The 17813-nt window shown below is 39.5% G+C and overlaps 1 protein-coding gene across 2 annotated transcripts in view; it reads left to right on the top strand.

Moving 5' to 3' along the window:
• The window catches only part of MAP7 (microtubule associated protein 7), a 331637-nt gene that overhangs the window by 263007 nt on the left and 50817 nt on the right, over nucleotides 1–17813 (top strand). For both annotated transcript variants that reach the window (XM_053710889.1, XM_053710890.1), the window contains 3 exons: nucleotides 643–776; nucleotides 1965–2086; nucleotides 16914–17185. In XM_053710889.1, coding sequence (XP_053566864.1) covers nucleotides 643–776; nucleotides 1965–2086; nucleotides 16914–17185 — 528 coding nt within the window. The remainder of the gene's footprint in view (nucleotides 1–642; nucleotides 777–1964; nucleotides 2087–16913; nucleotides 17186–17813) is intronic.

Consider the following 17813-nt stretch of genomic DNA (forward strand, 5'->3'; position numbering starts at 1 on the left):
ACTTGAGTCTGGGTTCCCGTTTCTGCTTTTGAATTTGATTTGTGCTGCAAATGATCTCTTGCCTCTTATTTGAATATTTATTTTTATTTATTTTGCTTATACAATCAACATCAAATCAATAATATATGCTTTAGAGAACATTTCCAAAACCATCACTCTATTCATTAGCCTTTCTATTATATTTTTACATGAAAGAAAAGCAATTAAACATATATGGGGGTTTTTTGTTTGTTTTTTAAATGCCAAGTTAGAGATGTTTAAAAGGATATTGATTCTAACAGGAAGTGCATGTTTGTGCACAAATCCTGCTCACTGGTGGAAAAAGACAAATCCTACCACTCTATTGGAGAACCCACCAACACATGCTTAATTATTATTATTATTATTATTCTGTGAGAGACAGCACTTTAACATATTTTTTAATATATTTACATATATCCATATGTTAATACAAAACAATATCACAGACATACTGTGCTGGTTTTGGATTTAGACAATCTGTTTCTCTGGTATTAACAGACTCCCTCTTTTCTTTCCCTTTCACTGTTGCCTCGCTGCTTCCTGCTTCTGCCATTTCATTGTTGGCATCTCCACCTGTATTGTCTTAAAACACCCTAGTTATCCCCATTTGTCCTCGTTCAGCATCTTGCAGCCCCATCAGCCCTCAGCCAAACAAGAGTCCAATCAGTAAAAGTTCAGAGAGACCAAAGCTCTTTATCACAACACCAGAAGCCATTGCACGACGAAAAACAACTCATTTTGCAGGATTTGTTAGTGTAAGTATCTATGTTTCTTTAAAGGTCACTCTTCATGCAGTTGGGCACTAGATCAGCCAGTCAGTGTTAATAAATGTAGGATTCAAATCATTATTATACATCACAAGTGAACAACTAGAAACAAATTGCAATATAGGAGCTATAAATTATGTACAATAAAAAAAAAACTCCTGCTATCAGATTAACTTCTTCATCTTTGTATCCATGGTTAAAACGGCCCCTTTCAATGAGGGCATACTTTAGTATGCTCATGACTGTGCACATCATAAGCTGTGTGTGTAGGGATGTTTTACAAGCAACCACTCCTCACACAAAGTGTTTGGATGTCTCCTATCTAAAAAATGCACTCGGTTTGTGTTAGGTTTTCTGGTAAACTATGCTATCAAACAGCTTTATAGCTAGAAGCATTGCTTAAAGGGACACTAAATCCACATTTTTTCTTTCATGATTTAAAAAGAGCATGTAGGGCTCAGTAGCTGCTGATTGGTGGCTGCACATAGATGCCTTGTGTGATTGGCTCACCCATTTGCATTGCTATTTCTTCAACAAAGGATATCTAAAGAATGAAGCAAATTAGATAATAGAAGTAAATTGGAATGTTGTTTAAAATTGTATTCTCAACCTGAATCATGAAATAAACCTTTTGGGTTTAGTGTCCCTTTAAGCAATGCTTCTAGCTATAAAGCTGTTTGATAGCATAGTTTACCATAGAGTTTTACCATAGATTGACTGATGCTACTGCACTCTAAAGCTCCCTCTACAGACTGCTATTATAACATTGCTGCCATATAGTTCTCATTTCTCAATATGTTTTTTTTTTTAAATCCTGAGCCTCCCCCAGTTGGCTATTGTGGAACGTAGCTAAGTTTTCACAAAGGATACCAAGAGAAAAAGATGTGTGATAATAAAAGTAGATTGAAAAGTTCTTGTTGGTTTATTTTTTAACTGTTCTCTATATCTTGATTATGAATGATTTATTTTGCTTCCATGTTCCTTTAACCATGTTGCTTACAAAACAAATGAACACATTGAATTACTTGGGATTTATTTGGGGTATGAACACACAATGTATTGCAACATGTATTTGTATAAATAAGATCTTGATGCACTGACCACATCAATTCTAAAAGAAAGCTAGGTTAGCGGTCATACTAAATGGAATCATTTCAATTTACTAATTGTGCATAGGTGGAGAAGAAAGAAAAAGAGAATGAGAGAGAGAATGTATTATCAACACCTATTTCCAACATTAAAAGAGTTCCTTCCCCTTCCATTCCTAAAGTCAAATCACCAGCTCCTTTGCCTGCAGGGTAAGTGATAATGCATCCCTTATTTTTATCTATTTATTTATTTTGTTACCTGTTTATACTAATATCAAAATGTTTTCTGATATTGCATAGTGACAATGTATTTGGGGAATAGGTTTTTATCTAAGAACAGATCTATGGTAGAGATTTTAAAATGCATTTACTTTGATTCTAGCATTCTAATTTTAGATGATGAATTCTGTTTTTCAAGTTCACATCCAGAGTGCAAAGAAGTATGAGATGCACGTTGATTGCAATCTGCTGCTTTAAGTAACATCTGATCACTTAAAGAATCACTAAAATCAAAATTAAACTTTCATGATTCAGATAGAGCACACAATCTTAAACAACTGTCCATTTTACATCCATTATATAAATATGCACTATATTTTTACATGCACACTTACGGAGGCACCAGCTCCTACTGAGCATGTGCAAGATTCACAGAATATATGTTTATGTATTTTCTGATTGGCTGATGGCTGTCACATGATGCAGTGGGAAGGAAAATAAAACTAACTTTGACATTTGTCAGAAAAAAAATCTACTAAGTGCATTGTCTATAATGCATTTATTGATTATGCTATTCTACTGTGGTAAGTGGACCTTTAATAAAGTGTATAGACATGTGACTGCCATTTGATTATTCAGGTTTGACAGAAATTCTTCTCTACTTAGCTTTCTTTCATATATATCTCCAGCTTCTTAGATACACTGATAATAATTGTATTAACGTGGTATAAAACAATGAACGTATTTTTCATTTTAAAAAACAAAACATTGGGTTAGTGTGCTTGAAATATAGTAGCCAAGCGGGATTTACTCCTAAACATAGTTTTATACATAAAATCATCCATAAATGTTCTACATACTCCAAGTGTGTTAAACATTAGTGATGAACAAAATGCAATTGATAGTGGTCAGCAAATCTGTTTCTCAACCTTTAATACTCCAGTAAGTGTAGTGCACTAATAATTTAACATCCATGCACTAATAAAATATGTTGTGTTTGGTACATTTGAATTGGGAACTTTATGTAAGTATGTACATTGTTCATTTGGAGATATGGGGGTTCAGTAACTAGCAATTAAATGGATAGTAAACACCTTGTAATATACATTTCTGTTGCTTTGCTATAGAATAACATATCATCCAAGTCTATCCATCTATCTCTCTATCTATATTCATGTATCAGTGATTTAATGATAAATGTTGTGACGGATACTCCGGCTACCCGACTGGGTATCTCCGCCAAACGGGTCCTGCTTCCTCCCTGCCTTCTGCAGCTATGTAGCTAGCAAGTGACCACAGCCTGTAGCCACCCCTGATGCCTGACAGCACCTGTATTCAGAGTCCCACCCTGTGGCAGAATTTGGCTACCCAGACTGAGTAGCTCTGCCAGATGGTCCTTCCTCTGCATGGAACAAGCTGCTATGTAGTCCAGGAAAGTGATTTTAGCAGGATCCCACCCAAATAACTAGACATACTAGCATTCAGGTGAAACAAGAACTAATTTTATTGGAAAACACGCACTCCTTTTATTCACACAGCTCATCTTGATAAGGCACTGGACAATCCCACAATTTTTCCGTCATTCCCACCCCTCCAGACAGGCTGGTGCCTCCATAGCAGCCACAGAATCCCAGTACCCAGGGGTGGCGGTTTCGGGGTTATCCCAGTAGAGCGGCAGCACTTCCAGGGTTTCATTTTAAAGCTCTTGGTCCCCAGATGCCACAGTCCAAAAAGCCCCCAGGTTCCCAAGGAGCTCCCCTCCGATAATTCTCCCCAGCCCGGCCAGCCTGAGAGGGTTTTTCCTGGTCATAGATCAGCTCTTCCATGACCAAGTGTGCACAGCAAAACAACCCACAGCACGCATCTGGAAGATCCCATAAGCCAGGAAATGGCCAAATCTAATGTATCAGGGAGTGAGCCCTGGGAGCAGGGATAGTCCCATGATGCAAAGTCCCAAACAAGTTTGCCAAGCCTGACTCCCAAACAGTTGCTCTCACACAAGTTCTAGTGTCTTTAGGTTCCATGGCCACACTACCTCCCTCTGTGACACTCGGTTGAGTACCGGTTGACCTACCCACAAACAAAGACCTACCCACAAACAAAGCCGTTGCAGGTTTCCCGGCTGTATTCCCACCCCAGTCTGTATGTTGAGGTTGCTCCTTGGTTGGGCAGCCAAAGCTCGGGTGCCCAAACGTGTGGCACCAACTGCATGAGCTGATATCCTTTTTGCCCAATGCAACGCCTGCCCCCTGTGAGAAATCCTCCTGGGTGGAAAAAGGGTAGAGATCATGCCCAGCTGCTGGGGAGAGAGATGGGCTGTCTCTCCTCCTGGGAAGGGGATCTGCCACTGTGGATGGAGGCCGGCTACCTCTGCTCCCTGAGAACTGTGCTGCCGCTGAAGAGGGAGACCAGCTGTTTCCGCTTTCTGGAAGGGGTGCTGCTGTTGGGGATGGAGACTGGCTGTCTCCTTTCCCAAGAAATAGGTGCTGCTGATAGGGAGGGAGACCATCTGTCTCCGCTCCCTGCAAGGGGTTCTGCCGCTGGGGAGAGATACCAACATCCGTCTCTCCCCGCAAGGGGTTCAGCCGCTGGGGAGAGAGACCAACTGTCTCCTCTCCCAGAAAGGAATTCTGCTACTGGGGAGAGAGACCACCTGTCTCCTCTCCCTGCAAGGGGTTCTGCCGCTGGGGAGAGAGACCAACCATCTCCTCGCCCAGGAAGGGGTTCTGCCACTGGGGAGAGATATCAATATCCATCTCTCCCTGCAAGGGGTTCTATCTCTCTCTCTCTCTGCAAGGGGTTCTGTGTAAGGGGAGGGAGGACGACTACCTCCGCTCCCAGGGGATGGCTCTGCCGCTGGGGAGAGAGACCAACTGTCTCCTCTCCTTGCTCCTGGCTCTCCCACTGGGGAGGGAGACTGACTGTCTCCTCTCCCAGGAAGGGGTTCAGTGTAAGGGGAGGAAAGACTACCTCCGCTTCCAGGGGATGGCTCTGCCGCTGGGGAGAGATACTGGTTGTCTTGTCTCCCTGTACCTGGCTCTGCCGCTGGGGAGAGAGACGGACTGTCTCCTCTCCTGGGAAGGAGTACCTGCCGCAGGGGAAAGTTATCAACATCCATCTCTTCCAAGAAGAGGTTCTGTGTAAGTGGAGGGAGGTCGACTACCTCCGCTCCCAGGGGATGGCTCTTCCACTGGGATGAGAGACAGACTGTCTCCTCTCCCTGCTCCTAGCTCTGCCATTGGGGAGAGAGACCAACTTTCTCCTGTCCCAGGAAGGGGTTCTGTGTAAGGGGAGGGAGGACAACTACCTCCGCTCCCAGGGGATGGCTCTCCCGCTGGGGACAGAGACCGACTGTCTCCTCTCCCGGGAAGGGGTTCTATGGGTGGGGAGAGAGGACGGCGACCTCCACTCTCTGGTTTCCTGGAGCTGTTGCAGGTGCTGGGCAGAGGCCGGTGGCTCTCTGCCCTGTTGCCAGTGATTCTGCTGGAGTGGCTCCCTTGTCCAAGCCCATAAGCTCAGGGCCAGGCTGCTGATCTGTATCTAGCAGCTCGTTGTCACTTATGCTCTGTTGCCACTCCTTGGAGGTCAACCTCCATGATTCCCAGACTGCTGCACCACAGCTCCATGCAGACTCCATGGCATGATGTGGATCTCGGTCTAGCAGTCTCTTGTATGCCTTTTCCAGTTCCCATTCCAGTTCCCATTTTTGGAAAATAAGTGATACCATATCGGATACCAGCCAGGATACCCCCGAGAGATCCAACAGCTGCTCTCTTTTCCAATAGTAATCCAGGGCCGCCGAAGCCAAAGCCCTTTGTGGGGGTGCAATTCTCCAGTCATGGCCGCAATTGCATAGCGAGCCATCGGAGGGCCTGGTAGCCGTCCCCCACCCACATCTCTGCCTGGACCAGTCCATCTAGTTCTGATAGTCATTCCTCCATGGGCTGCTCTCCCAGAAAAGGCACTCGCAAGTCCCACCGGACCCATTAACCTCTCCTCTGTGGGGAGGACCTTTCCATCACAATCCTTTTCTTGTTGAAGCCTTTCTCTCCATAGTTGCCGGTGGAAAATGCTTCTCCAGCTCTGCTGGTCCTGTTCAGAACCAGGACCATCCAGCTGGGTAAGCACCTCCTGTACTCTCCTTAGGAACTCGGCTTCCATAGTTACCAGCTACTTTGGCACGTCTCCTCTGTCAACAGAAACTGTGTGAAAGAAGCAGATTTCATCGCTGCCAGCCAATGTGACGGATACCCCGGCTACCCCGACTGGGTATCTCCGCTAAACGGGTCCTGCTTCCTCCCTGCCGACTGCAGCTATGTAGCTGTCAAGTGACCACAGCCTGTAGCCACCCCTGATGCCCGACAGCACCAGTATTCAGGGTCCCACCTTTCTCTTGCTGGAACAGGCTGCTATGTAGCCCAGGAAAGTGATTTTAGCAGGAGCCCACCCAAATAACTAGATATACTAGCATTCAGGTGAAATAAAGAACTAATTTCATTGGAAAACAGACACTCCTTTTATACACACAGCTCATCTTGATAAGACACTGGACAATCCCACAATTTTCCCGCCATTCCCACCCCTCCAGACAGGCTTGCGCCTCCATAGCAGCCACAGTCCCACAGAATCCCAGTACCCAGCGGTGGCAGCTTCGAGGGCTTTCAGTCCCCAGATGCCATAGTCCAAAAAGTTGTGTGATTCGTTACTGGGGACAGGAGATACAGTCAGTTGAAGTTATGGGGGTAGGGGTGTCCAAAACCCTAGGTTCCCAAAGGAGCTCCCCTCCGATAATTTCCCCAGCTCTTGTCCTCCCTAGGGGCTACCAATTCCCAAGAGAGCGGAGCTTTGGGACAACGGGCCGCTGGATCGACCAGGGGAAAAGTTAGCGGGTGTCCTGCTGTTCTGTGGCTGACTGGGAGTTTCAAGAGCCCGGCCAGCCTGAGAGGGGTTAGGCAGGTGTCCGTTGTGAGGCAACCGACCAGGAGTTCCAGGAGCCCGGCCAGCCTGAGAGGGTTTTTCCCGGTCATAGATCAGCTCTTCCATGAAGAGCATCACACAATCTTCCATCACACAGCAAAACAACACATAACACACATCTGGGAGATCCCGTAAGCCAGGAAATGGCCAAATCTAATGTAACAGGGAATGAGCTATGTAGTGGATAGGGGTAAATGTAAACTATTATACTTAAAAAGTGTGATTATTGCTATTTTGTATACATGATAAAAACATTCTAACCCACAGTTGTCAATTTGTTGGCTGTTTTCATCCAACTGACATGGTATTGAAATGTATGCAAAAAGAGAGAAGCTTTTCTGCAGTATATCAGTCTGGACTAGTCAAGCCCTTAAATACTAGGCAATCTTTGTCTGTATAAGAGACATGGAAAACCCCAGGCGTGTGATTCATCCTGGTGTGTGCGTCCTTAGGGAGATGCAGCCATATCCTTCTAGGCACAACAGGTCCAAGTCCAGATTTCCGTTACCACCTGTGGTTAGACTTATCTCCAATGGTTATCATTAGCGTATACAAACTCAGCCAGGGAATGGACAAAATCATAAATACCTTGCCCTTTAGCTTGCCACTACCACAGGCACAGCTCCTTTAATGCCCAGAAACTTTCTTGAAGTATGTAGGTTTCTCTAGGTAATAATGGGAAGAAAATGGTACTGGTAGCACCTAACAAATCTGCAAAACAATGACCCAAGTAAGGCCTAGTTTCTATTGAGGTGGTAAAGTTTGGAAACTGGTGGTAACATAAAAATTCTCCATAGACTTAGGAGATATTTTGTATATATCTGAAGAAGGGGCAACTCTGAAAAGTCACTAATAAACTAAAGTGGATATATATATATATATATATATATATATATATATATATATATATATATATTGACATAGTAGAATACACCTACAGCAAGTGTGGGTGTAAGCTTATCAAAGGAGGGCGCACTACCTTAAAAATATATGATGTGAAATATAAATATAAGAGTGTACCTGAAAGACAATTCTAGTGTATATACACGCATATACATAAGATTAATAGTGAAATATATGTATATGTATATGTATGTGTGTGTATATATGTATATGTATATATAATGGATGTCAAACAGATGTATATACACACAAGTTCACAATTCCGGAGAATAAAGTAGGGTATACCGGCTGCTATACTCCCAGATGGGCGGGATATCTTTTCCCAGAATATCCCTAAGATAGTAAAATAAAAAAACAAAGAATACTGGGGTATACTATTGCGCCAGGTATTAACCTAAATATGATAACTATAGGTATATTTTTTAACAGTTTCAGGAACTATAATATCCTTGAATGAGTTAAACCAAGTAGGATCTGGAAGTATCACAGATTAAAAGTCCATATGGAATAATAGATTGATTGAAGTATGCACTGTTTCTATGTTAGTGACAATAAAGATGATATATTTCCCCCGTAGTGCTCCCTTATTGTATTCTACTTACAGGATACTACCTCAATCTGATGAGGTAAGGGAAGAGCAGTGTGCAGTTTATGGAGTCTTCATGGATAGTGATATTCTTTCCACCAGATGGAGTTTTTCCACTGTATTCACACCAGCTCACAGGTCTTGTATTCAATAGGATCAGTATAATTAGGACTCCACTCCCCACACCGATACCGATGGTCACATAAATAGGGGCAAGGCAAGAAGGCACATATATAGTGTAATAACGTTTATTCAAAAGTAAGATAGTGAAAGGTTTAAATATGCACTTGCAATTTAAAACCTCTATGACAAATGAGGTAACGGTATAGCGTTATTGAGACAAAGTAGAAGCCTCAATCGCGATAGTGAACAAAGAGATGATATAAAGCTGCACCGGCTGGTTGCAGTTTGAAATCCGTGGCGTTTGGAAAATATTTAAAGGTCAATTCCGGCAAAAAATAGTGTACTGTTGGTGTACACTCACACCTGACGCGTTTTGAAGGATAAGCGCAATCTGCTCCTTCTTCCTCAGAGGTTTCTTGCCGAAATATGCCCTGCAGTCTCTATAGTTTGGGCTGATGCGCCCCTTCTATTTGTTAATATCTGATTAGTTGAGAACTCGACCACTCCTCCTAAACTCCTCCTAAACCGTCACACAACCTAAGTTTTTTATTATAGCAGTTCATCAGTAATTTTTAAAAAATTACCATCTTTTTAATTTGTTTTTTAACTACCATAAATATCTAAACACGATCTATTAAATTCACTACGTAATTATTTTATTATCCTTCAGGAGCATTTTATAGAATTTAAAAAATAATATCGTTATCATTATGATTTTTAGCACTTGTTTTTTTAAACATTAAATACAGCCCTTTAAGACCTATTGGATTATTAGATGTTTATTATCAAACACACCAACACAAGCGATATTTAACTAATGGGAAATCCCAAAGAGCAAAACATTTGCAGGCACGCTATTATAGAATTGTCATCATTCGTCACTACTGTGACGTGCATGTGGGGGGGTGTACATCTTCTCCTATCACAACACGAGAAACTGGGCAATCTGTTAGTCCCGCTCCATTGCAGCTCACAAGTCATTGGCTAAGATAGATCAAACCCCTTGTGTGATGATTTAGGAGGAGTGGCCTAGTTCTCAACTAATCAGATATTAACAAATAGAAGGGGCGCGTCAGCCCAAACTATAAATAGAGACAGCAGGGCATATTTCGGCAAGAAACCTCTGAGGAAGAAGGAGCAGACTGTGCTTATCCTTTGAAACGCGTCAGGTGTGTGTACACCAACAGTACACAATTTTTTGCTGGAATTGACCTTTAAATATTTTCCAAACGCCACGGATTTCAAACTGCAACTGGCCGGTGCAGCTTTATATCATCTCTTCGTTCACTATCGTGATTGAGGCTTTATACTTCATCTCAATAACGCTATACCGTTACCTCAATTGTCATTGAGGTTTTAAATTGTAAGTGCATATTAAAATCTTTCACTATCTTACTTTTGAATAAACATTATTACACTATATATGTGACTTCTTGCCTTGCCCCTATTTATGTGACCATCGGTATCGGTGTGGGGAGTGGAGCCCTGATTATACTGATCCTACTGATCCTATTGAATACAAGATATTGGATATATTGGATTAGCGCCCAAGATAAAAAAGACCTTGCTGTCACTACTGATTAACCCCTTCAAAGATAATCTGATTTAGTGATACAAAATGTTATTGAGGGACAGCGCTAAAAAGCACAGGTCAAGACTATTCAAACTGTGATTAATGTTAATAATTTAAATGACATATGTGATCATAGGGAGATGTTTGGAAAGTATATATATATATATATATATATATATATATATATATATATATATATATATATATGTACTAGCAATAAATGATTATGAACACTGTTCAACTGTTACAAAACAAATAACCTTTACTAAAAATAATACAAATTAAAAATTAAACAATTTATACATAAGGGACGTCTCCCTTCATAAATATTATATAAAGGATAATGTAGTTAGAATGCCTACTTATAAGGAAAGGTACCCAAATGTGCAAACTCAAGACTATCGTCTCAAGGATATATTAAAAAGTCCCAATGTCCAGAATAGCGTATTGGGCTGGATATAAAACAGTCTCTGTTGATGTTGATTTATAAATAAGGTACCTTATATTTGAAGTATTTCCTTTAAAAAAACGTTGTATGTTCCTTTTTACTATAAAACAGGTTTTGTATAAATACCTCGGATTAAGGTGGCTTTTTTGTGTGCTACTTCCGAGCAGGAAATCTTTACGGTCTGTATACTTTCAGAGTTAATATGTAACACAGGTAGGTGAAATTGCAGTGATTTATTAATCTTTCAGATTGCTGCAATGGTCGTGACTCAAATACCTCTTTACTCCGTGTAATGACAGTAGTGGGTAGTGTACTTCTTTTGAAGCGTGTGACACTAGGTAATATACCTCTCCTGTGGATGTACTCACAGTGATCCGTACACCTTCTAGGCGTCTTGGTCCACGGCACTCGAGGAATGGAAACAAATAGTAACGACTTGTGGCAACTTTTGCTGGAAAGAAGTTGCGCTTTGTAGATTCCGATCTTAAGATCAATGGCAAATACCACTAGTAGTGGTGCGATCGTTCTTGTTATGGTTCCTTAACGATACTTAAAGAGCCGGATACAGAGTTCGTAGTAGTATGGCTGTTCTCATACAGCTATGCTTCTTTGGTTTCAAAAATCCGCTGTAATTACAGGTTGTCTTTGTAGTGAATACTGTAACACAAGGCAAAGTTAGGAATGGTCCTGATCGACGCATTTCACCACTAGGACTTATCTTTAATTTTGTATTTGTATTATTTTTAGTAAAGGTTATTTTTTTTATAACAGTTGACCAGTGTTCATAATCATTTATTGCTAGTACATATATATATATGCTTTCCGAACATCTCCCTATGATCACATATGTAATTTAAATTATTAACATTAATCACAGTTTGAATAGTCCTGACCTGTGCTTTTTAGCGCTGTCCCTCAATAACATTTTGCATCCCTATTGAATACAAGACCTGTGACCTGGTGTGAATACAGTGGAAGAACTCCATCTGGTGGAAAGAATATCACTATCCGTGAAGACTCCATAAACTGCACACCGCTCCTCCCTTACCTCATCAGATTGAGGTAGTATCCTGTAAGTAGAATACAATAAGGGAGAAATATATCATCTTTATTGTCACTAACATAGAAACGGTGCATATTTCAATTGATCTATTATTCCATATGGACTTTTAATCTGGGATACTTCCAGATCCTACTTGGTTTCACTCATTCAAGCATATTATAGTTCCTGAAACTGTTGAAAAATATACCTATAGTTATTATATTTAGGTTAATACCTGGCGCAATAGTATATCCTAGTGATCTTTGTTTATATATATATATATATATATATATATATATATATATATATATAAAAATAAATGAAATAAACAGGTCCCGCACTCTCCGCTGTGAAAACACAAACTTCTTTAATTGAACTGTGACGTTTCGGGGTAGTTAGTCCCTTTCTCAGACAGATAACAAATATAGTTCAACTTACTCCCCTTAAATACCCTCCACAATGTACTGTGAATGCTAAACACCTGCAGCTTCTCATCTGCGCAACTGAGCATGCTCAGAGATAACTACGGTGGCTGCATTGGGACAAACAACTAAAAGCAAAGTTAAAAATGGAGAATGCCTGAAATTACAATGTAACAATGTTCATATAAACAAAAATGTAACCTGAGTAGCCCTGATATATGTGATAAATACAGAAATTTTACTTACAGATTTCTGGAACGGCGATGGGGTCGAATATAGCCCCATCATATGCCAACATCTTTATGGCAGAATTTGAGCTATTTGACACTGATCTATTTCGTGACCCAAACATCAGGATGTTCAAGAGATATATAGATGACTTGTGTATCATTTGGACGGGCACCAGACATGAGTTGGATAACTGGTTTGCCCAACTAAACGGATCAAGTGAACACCTCAAATTCAAAATGAATGCTTCTGACACCTGTATTGAGTTTTTAGATTTGTTAATCTTCAAGAATGGTAATCACCTAGAGACTACTCTATACACCAAGGAGACTGATAGGAACTCCATCCTAAGAGCTGAGAGCTGCCATCCACCGGTCCTTAAAAGGGCACTGCCTATCTCTCAATTGAAGAGAGTGGTACGGAACAACAGTACTGAAAGTAAGAAGTTGGAACAACTCCAGGAAATGGAGAACAGGTTTATCCAAAGGGGATATAAATGTAAAACCATTCAGGATATCAAATCTACTATGTCCACATTGACACAAGCTGAAGCATTGATAAAGAGAACCAGCGAAGACACACCTGACGTGGCTTCAAGGATGACGTTCATGACCACATATTCTCCTGACAATTGGCAAACACCCAGTATTCTACAGGAGAATTGGCACATCATCAACACAGATGAACGCTTACCCTTTAAGAATACCATCCAATGGTTGGTTATAAATGTTCAAGATCTTTGAGGGACTGCTTGATGCGTCCTGACAATGTCCAAAGTTATACCAACAAGACTTGGTTAAAGTGATCAGCCAGTGGCTAGACACTTTTTGTCTGCCAAACATACTGTGGCCAATTTGCAATACGTGATCATTGATCACGTTCCTCCCTTACTGAGCGGGGGGGGGGGGAATAGGGCCAAATTGTTGTTGCAAAAAAAGACCAGGTGGATTTACACCTTGGATATTTTAATACCTAGGGGCCTTAATACCCATTTTGATATGCAATGTTTCTTGTAATGATCCTGTTTGTACATATTTTACACGTAATAGTATATTGTGTAGTACAGCTAGCCATAGATTCATACTAATCTGATAGTCATACTCTGAGTCTGTCAGTTATTAATTAGATTATACAGGGATAATTAAGATTGTATTCATAATTTTTATGTCTTTTTGACATATTCCCACTTAGTTAAAGTAATTTTTGCGGTAGGTAGGTTTAATTTGTCTCCCTGGTCAAATTAATTATGTCCTGTTACAGGGTATAGATTTCATAATTACACTTGATATTCATTACTTGCCTGTTTTTTGTAAGTAACATCTTACTTATTCCCCTCATTAGTTAAGATGTAATATTTATTTGTAGCCAATTTTTGTTTTTGCTAGTTTTGTTACATATTGTGAAGACGAGTTATTCATCACATATATCAGGGCTTCTTAGGTTACATTTTTGTTTATATGAACATTGTTACATTGTAATTTCAGGCATTTTCCATTTTTAACTTTGCTTTTAGTTGTTTGTCCCAATGCAGCCACCGTAGTTCTCTCTGAGCATGCTCAGTTGTGCAGATGAGCAGATGCAGGTGTTTAGCATTCACAGTACATTTTGGATGGTATTTAAGGGGAGTAAGTTGCACTATATTTGTTATCTGTCTGAGGAAGGGGCTAACTACCCCGAAACGTCACAGTTCAATTAAAGAAGTTTGTGTTTTCACAGCGGAGGGTGCGGGACCTGTTTATTTAATTTGTTTACTTTTCCTACCCAGAGCACCCCAGAAGTTGGAACTTTATCGTGTGTGAAGATCCCCTGCTTGATGTTTTCCTATATATATATATATATATATATATATATATATATATATATATATAGTGTATATATTTTAGGTTAAAAGGGTGAGCGCCACACATTGAAAAATAATTGCTTACTTTTTTGCAAACAATTATAAATATCTATTTTTTTATATGACGCTTTATATATGCTTAGTATCTTATTACTTGATTTATGCTGAACTGCAGCTGTTTTCAGAAACGAAAAAAGGTTGTTTGAAAGTATTTTAACAGCACTGCTTACAGCAGATACAAACTTGAAATACACAATGTATGTAAAATAAAAACACTCTATTTTACTGACAGATCATGTCTTAGAACATTTTACAAAATATAAAAATAGTTCTAACAAATACCTATTCACAAAGCAATTATATTAACAATGCTCTCGTGTGTTGTTGTTGCTAAATTCTAGCACATTTGCTAAAAAAAAACTATTTGCGTGCCTGTAAACAAATACCCGTTGTATAAGGTATACCGGAGCACTAATGTATTCGTAATCACACAATTTGTGAATTCACAACATAAGTATATGCGGTATTAAAACACAATTTGAAAAAACATTTAAAACCTCATAGTACTCTGTGAAATATAGAGCGAAAGAAACTACAAACACTTGCCTGGCCAGACTCTGTGTATACGTTAATACTACGCGTTTCAGGGTCACACACCTTCCTCTGGGTGGAAAATAATGACAAACCTAATATATTAACAAAAACATATACATTTTAACCCTTTTTGCCACCCTATGTTCTGTCAATATGCATAGTAATAATATAACAGTACGACACCCTCTATTTTAAAATCAATATCGATGTTATTTAAATAAAAGTGTGTGTTTGTGTATATATATATATATATATATATATAATTTATTTTTTACACTACATTTGTGCAGTGTTCATTACTTCCTGTCACATCCTTATAAGGAGGAGGGGCCTCTGCAGGAAAGCTTTATCTAGCCTAAGTCATAAAACTTCTGAAATGACATAAGCTGATTTACTGTAAAGTGAATAGACTAGATAACAGAGAGTCAGATTTGCTCATGCCCAGATCAGTCAGAAAGTAACTTAAGTTTCCAACATGTTAGCTCCCTTATCTACACTGAGAATTTCTAAGTGTTCATTATACAAGAAAACAAGTAAGTTGTTTTTTTACACAATCTTTTCTTTTATGTTTATTTTAAATTAACATATTTGTTATTACCAAAGGAGCACTGTTTAATATAATGAGATATCAATTATGCTATATTGGTACTATAATTATTCCAAATCATTGATGATATTGCACTCTGAATTGAATCTTTTAGGGATTCTTGTCTGGATTTGAAATATCAAAAATATTTCACATCTACTTATAGGGTCTTAGTTTGATCACCCCCTCTGCAGGGATTTCACAATTGTTTTATTATTATCAATCTAACAAAACTCACATTTTTACCATGAACATAAATGAAATGTTTGTCTAAAGCAGACCCTTCCTGATTACCAGCAATGTTACCCTGATGCTCTCTAATACAGAATCTTACATCCTAAGGGCTTCATCAAGCTTTTCTCTCCCTTCTTACTGCAGGTTCACACAAGACCGCTGCTTCTCTACCCTGTTCTCCGCCTCTTTGTTGGAGTATTTCAATCTCCCCAATCTCTTCCGACTGGGGAACTTGACAGCTTCTGCGCAAGCGTAATTGGTTGTGCGTGGGCAGGAGGCAGGGTTGCACACGAGCGCACAGGAGCGCTCGTGGGCAATGGTTAAAGGGACAGTACACTGTAAAATTATTTTTCCATTAATGTATTTTAAATGACTTGTTATACCAACTGCAGAGTATAAAATATTTGAGAAATTGCATTTTCGGGTTTATTTGTGTATATGAAGTAGCTGGTTTTGTGCTTTGAAACCACATCCCATTACAAGGGGTTGAACTTAAGGTAATATCAGATCTCATTATGTTATAACTTTGTGTTCACAGACAATTGCTTCCTTATCTTATAACCAAAGCTAAATACATAGAGAGAACAATGGAAAATTAGCATTTTATTACTTAACTATCCTGCATCCCACTGAGAGTGTAATCTCTTCTGCTGGCTGTGTTTACTTAGGCTTATCAATTGCATATACTCCAGTATCAATATCAACCATATACTCCAGTATCAAAACTTTCAGTATAGGTTGGGAAACCACAAACTAAATCAGCTATTTCAAATGCTGAAATAGGAGTAAAGGAGCTAATTGCAACCAATGTAATACACTCTAGCAGGTAAAAAGGATCATTGGGAATAATTTAAAGGGGAGAACGTTTTTGGGTGAACTGTCCCTTTAATGAAGCCAGACGGACAGGGGTTAATATGTCCGCTCCTGCCCGCTATTGGATGTTAAATGTAGCCCTTAGTGGTCATACCGACATATTGCATCCTACATGATTCACATGCAATAAGGACCTGACTCCTGATACCTGGTGCATGAGGTAGGATGGTGTTCAGGAGGAGGAGCATGGAGTTTTAATGTTTTTTTTTTGAGGAAAGAGAAAGTATGTGCTATATGAACACTGTATAGCAAAGGAACATCTGTTTAAACAAACAAAAACAAAAAAACTGTAGTATATTGTAGGATGCAACAAAGATACAAAACATGTCTGTTTATTGCTCTTTTGAAAAAAATAAAATGATCATAACAAATGAATTGGTAATTTGCAGGCTTGCACATAAGTCTTCATCCACTAGCACAGCCAAGCCAGCAGCATCTCCTGCTAGTTCCAGCAAGGTTGTACATACTCCTCAAAGACCGCCCTCACCAGGGAATGTCAGACCAACCAAAAAAGACACGAAAGAAGAAAGTAAGCAAAATATAGATGAGACGGAAGCTGGGTCACCCACTGAAAGTGTCATTTCTAAAGAACCATTGGGAACAGCTAGAGACAACATTGAAAAAGAAAGCCCCACTGTTACAACCGTTGAGCCTGTACAAGGTAGGTTACTATTTTGTTTCTTTGCATTTTCTTATTTTCTTTTCTTACCCATATATTTAAAGAGCCTGTTGTTGACACTTGTTTCATGCAAAAATCTAAACCAAAATGTCGGTTTTTTGTATTTTTTTTTTAATTAATGCGTTTCCAGTAGGGATAGTTTCTTGAGCTCTTGTAATAACATGGATTGGATCTCAGCTAGCTGACCCAGTAACAGGTCTTTATAAATTAGGCAAAGGGAGAACCTTAAAGGGACAGTACACTGTAAAATTGTTTTTTTATATTAATGTATTTTCAATTACTTCTTATACCAGCTGCAGAGTATAAAATGTATGAGAAATTGCATTTTCAAGGTTATTTTGTGTGTATGAAGTAGCTGATTTTGTGCTTTTAAACCACAGCTTAATACAATGGGTTGAGCTTCAGGTAATATCAGATCTCATTATGTTATCACTTTGTGTACACACAATTGCTTCCTTATCTTATATTTGTCTGGAAAACCAAAGCTCAATACTTATATAATTATCATTTTATTACTTAACTATCCTCCACCCCACTGGGAGTGTAATTTCTTTTGCTGGATGTGTTTACATAGGCTTATCAATAGCATAGACTCTAGTATAGAAACTTT

This window comes from Bombina bombina, chromosome 4 (assembly GCF_027579735.1).
Source record: "Bombina bombina isolate aBomBom1 chromosome 4, aBomBom1.pri, whole genome shotgun sequence".
Lineage (NCBI taxonomy): Eukaryota > Metazoa > Chordata > Amphibia > Anura > Bombinatoridae > Bombina > Bombina bombina.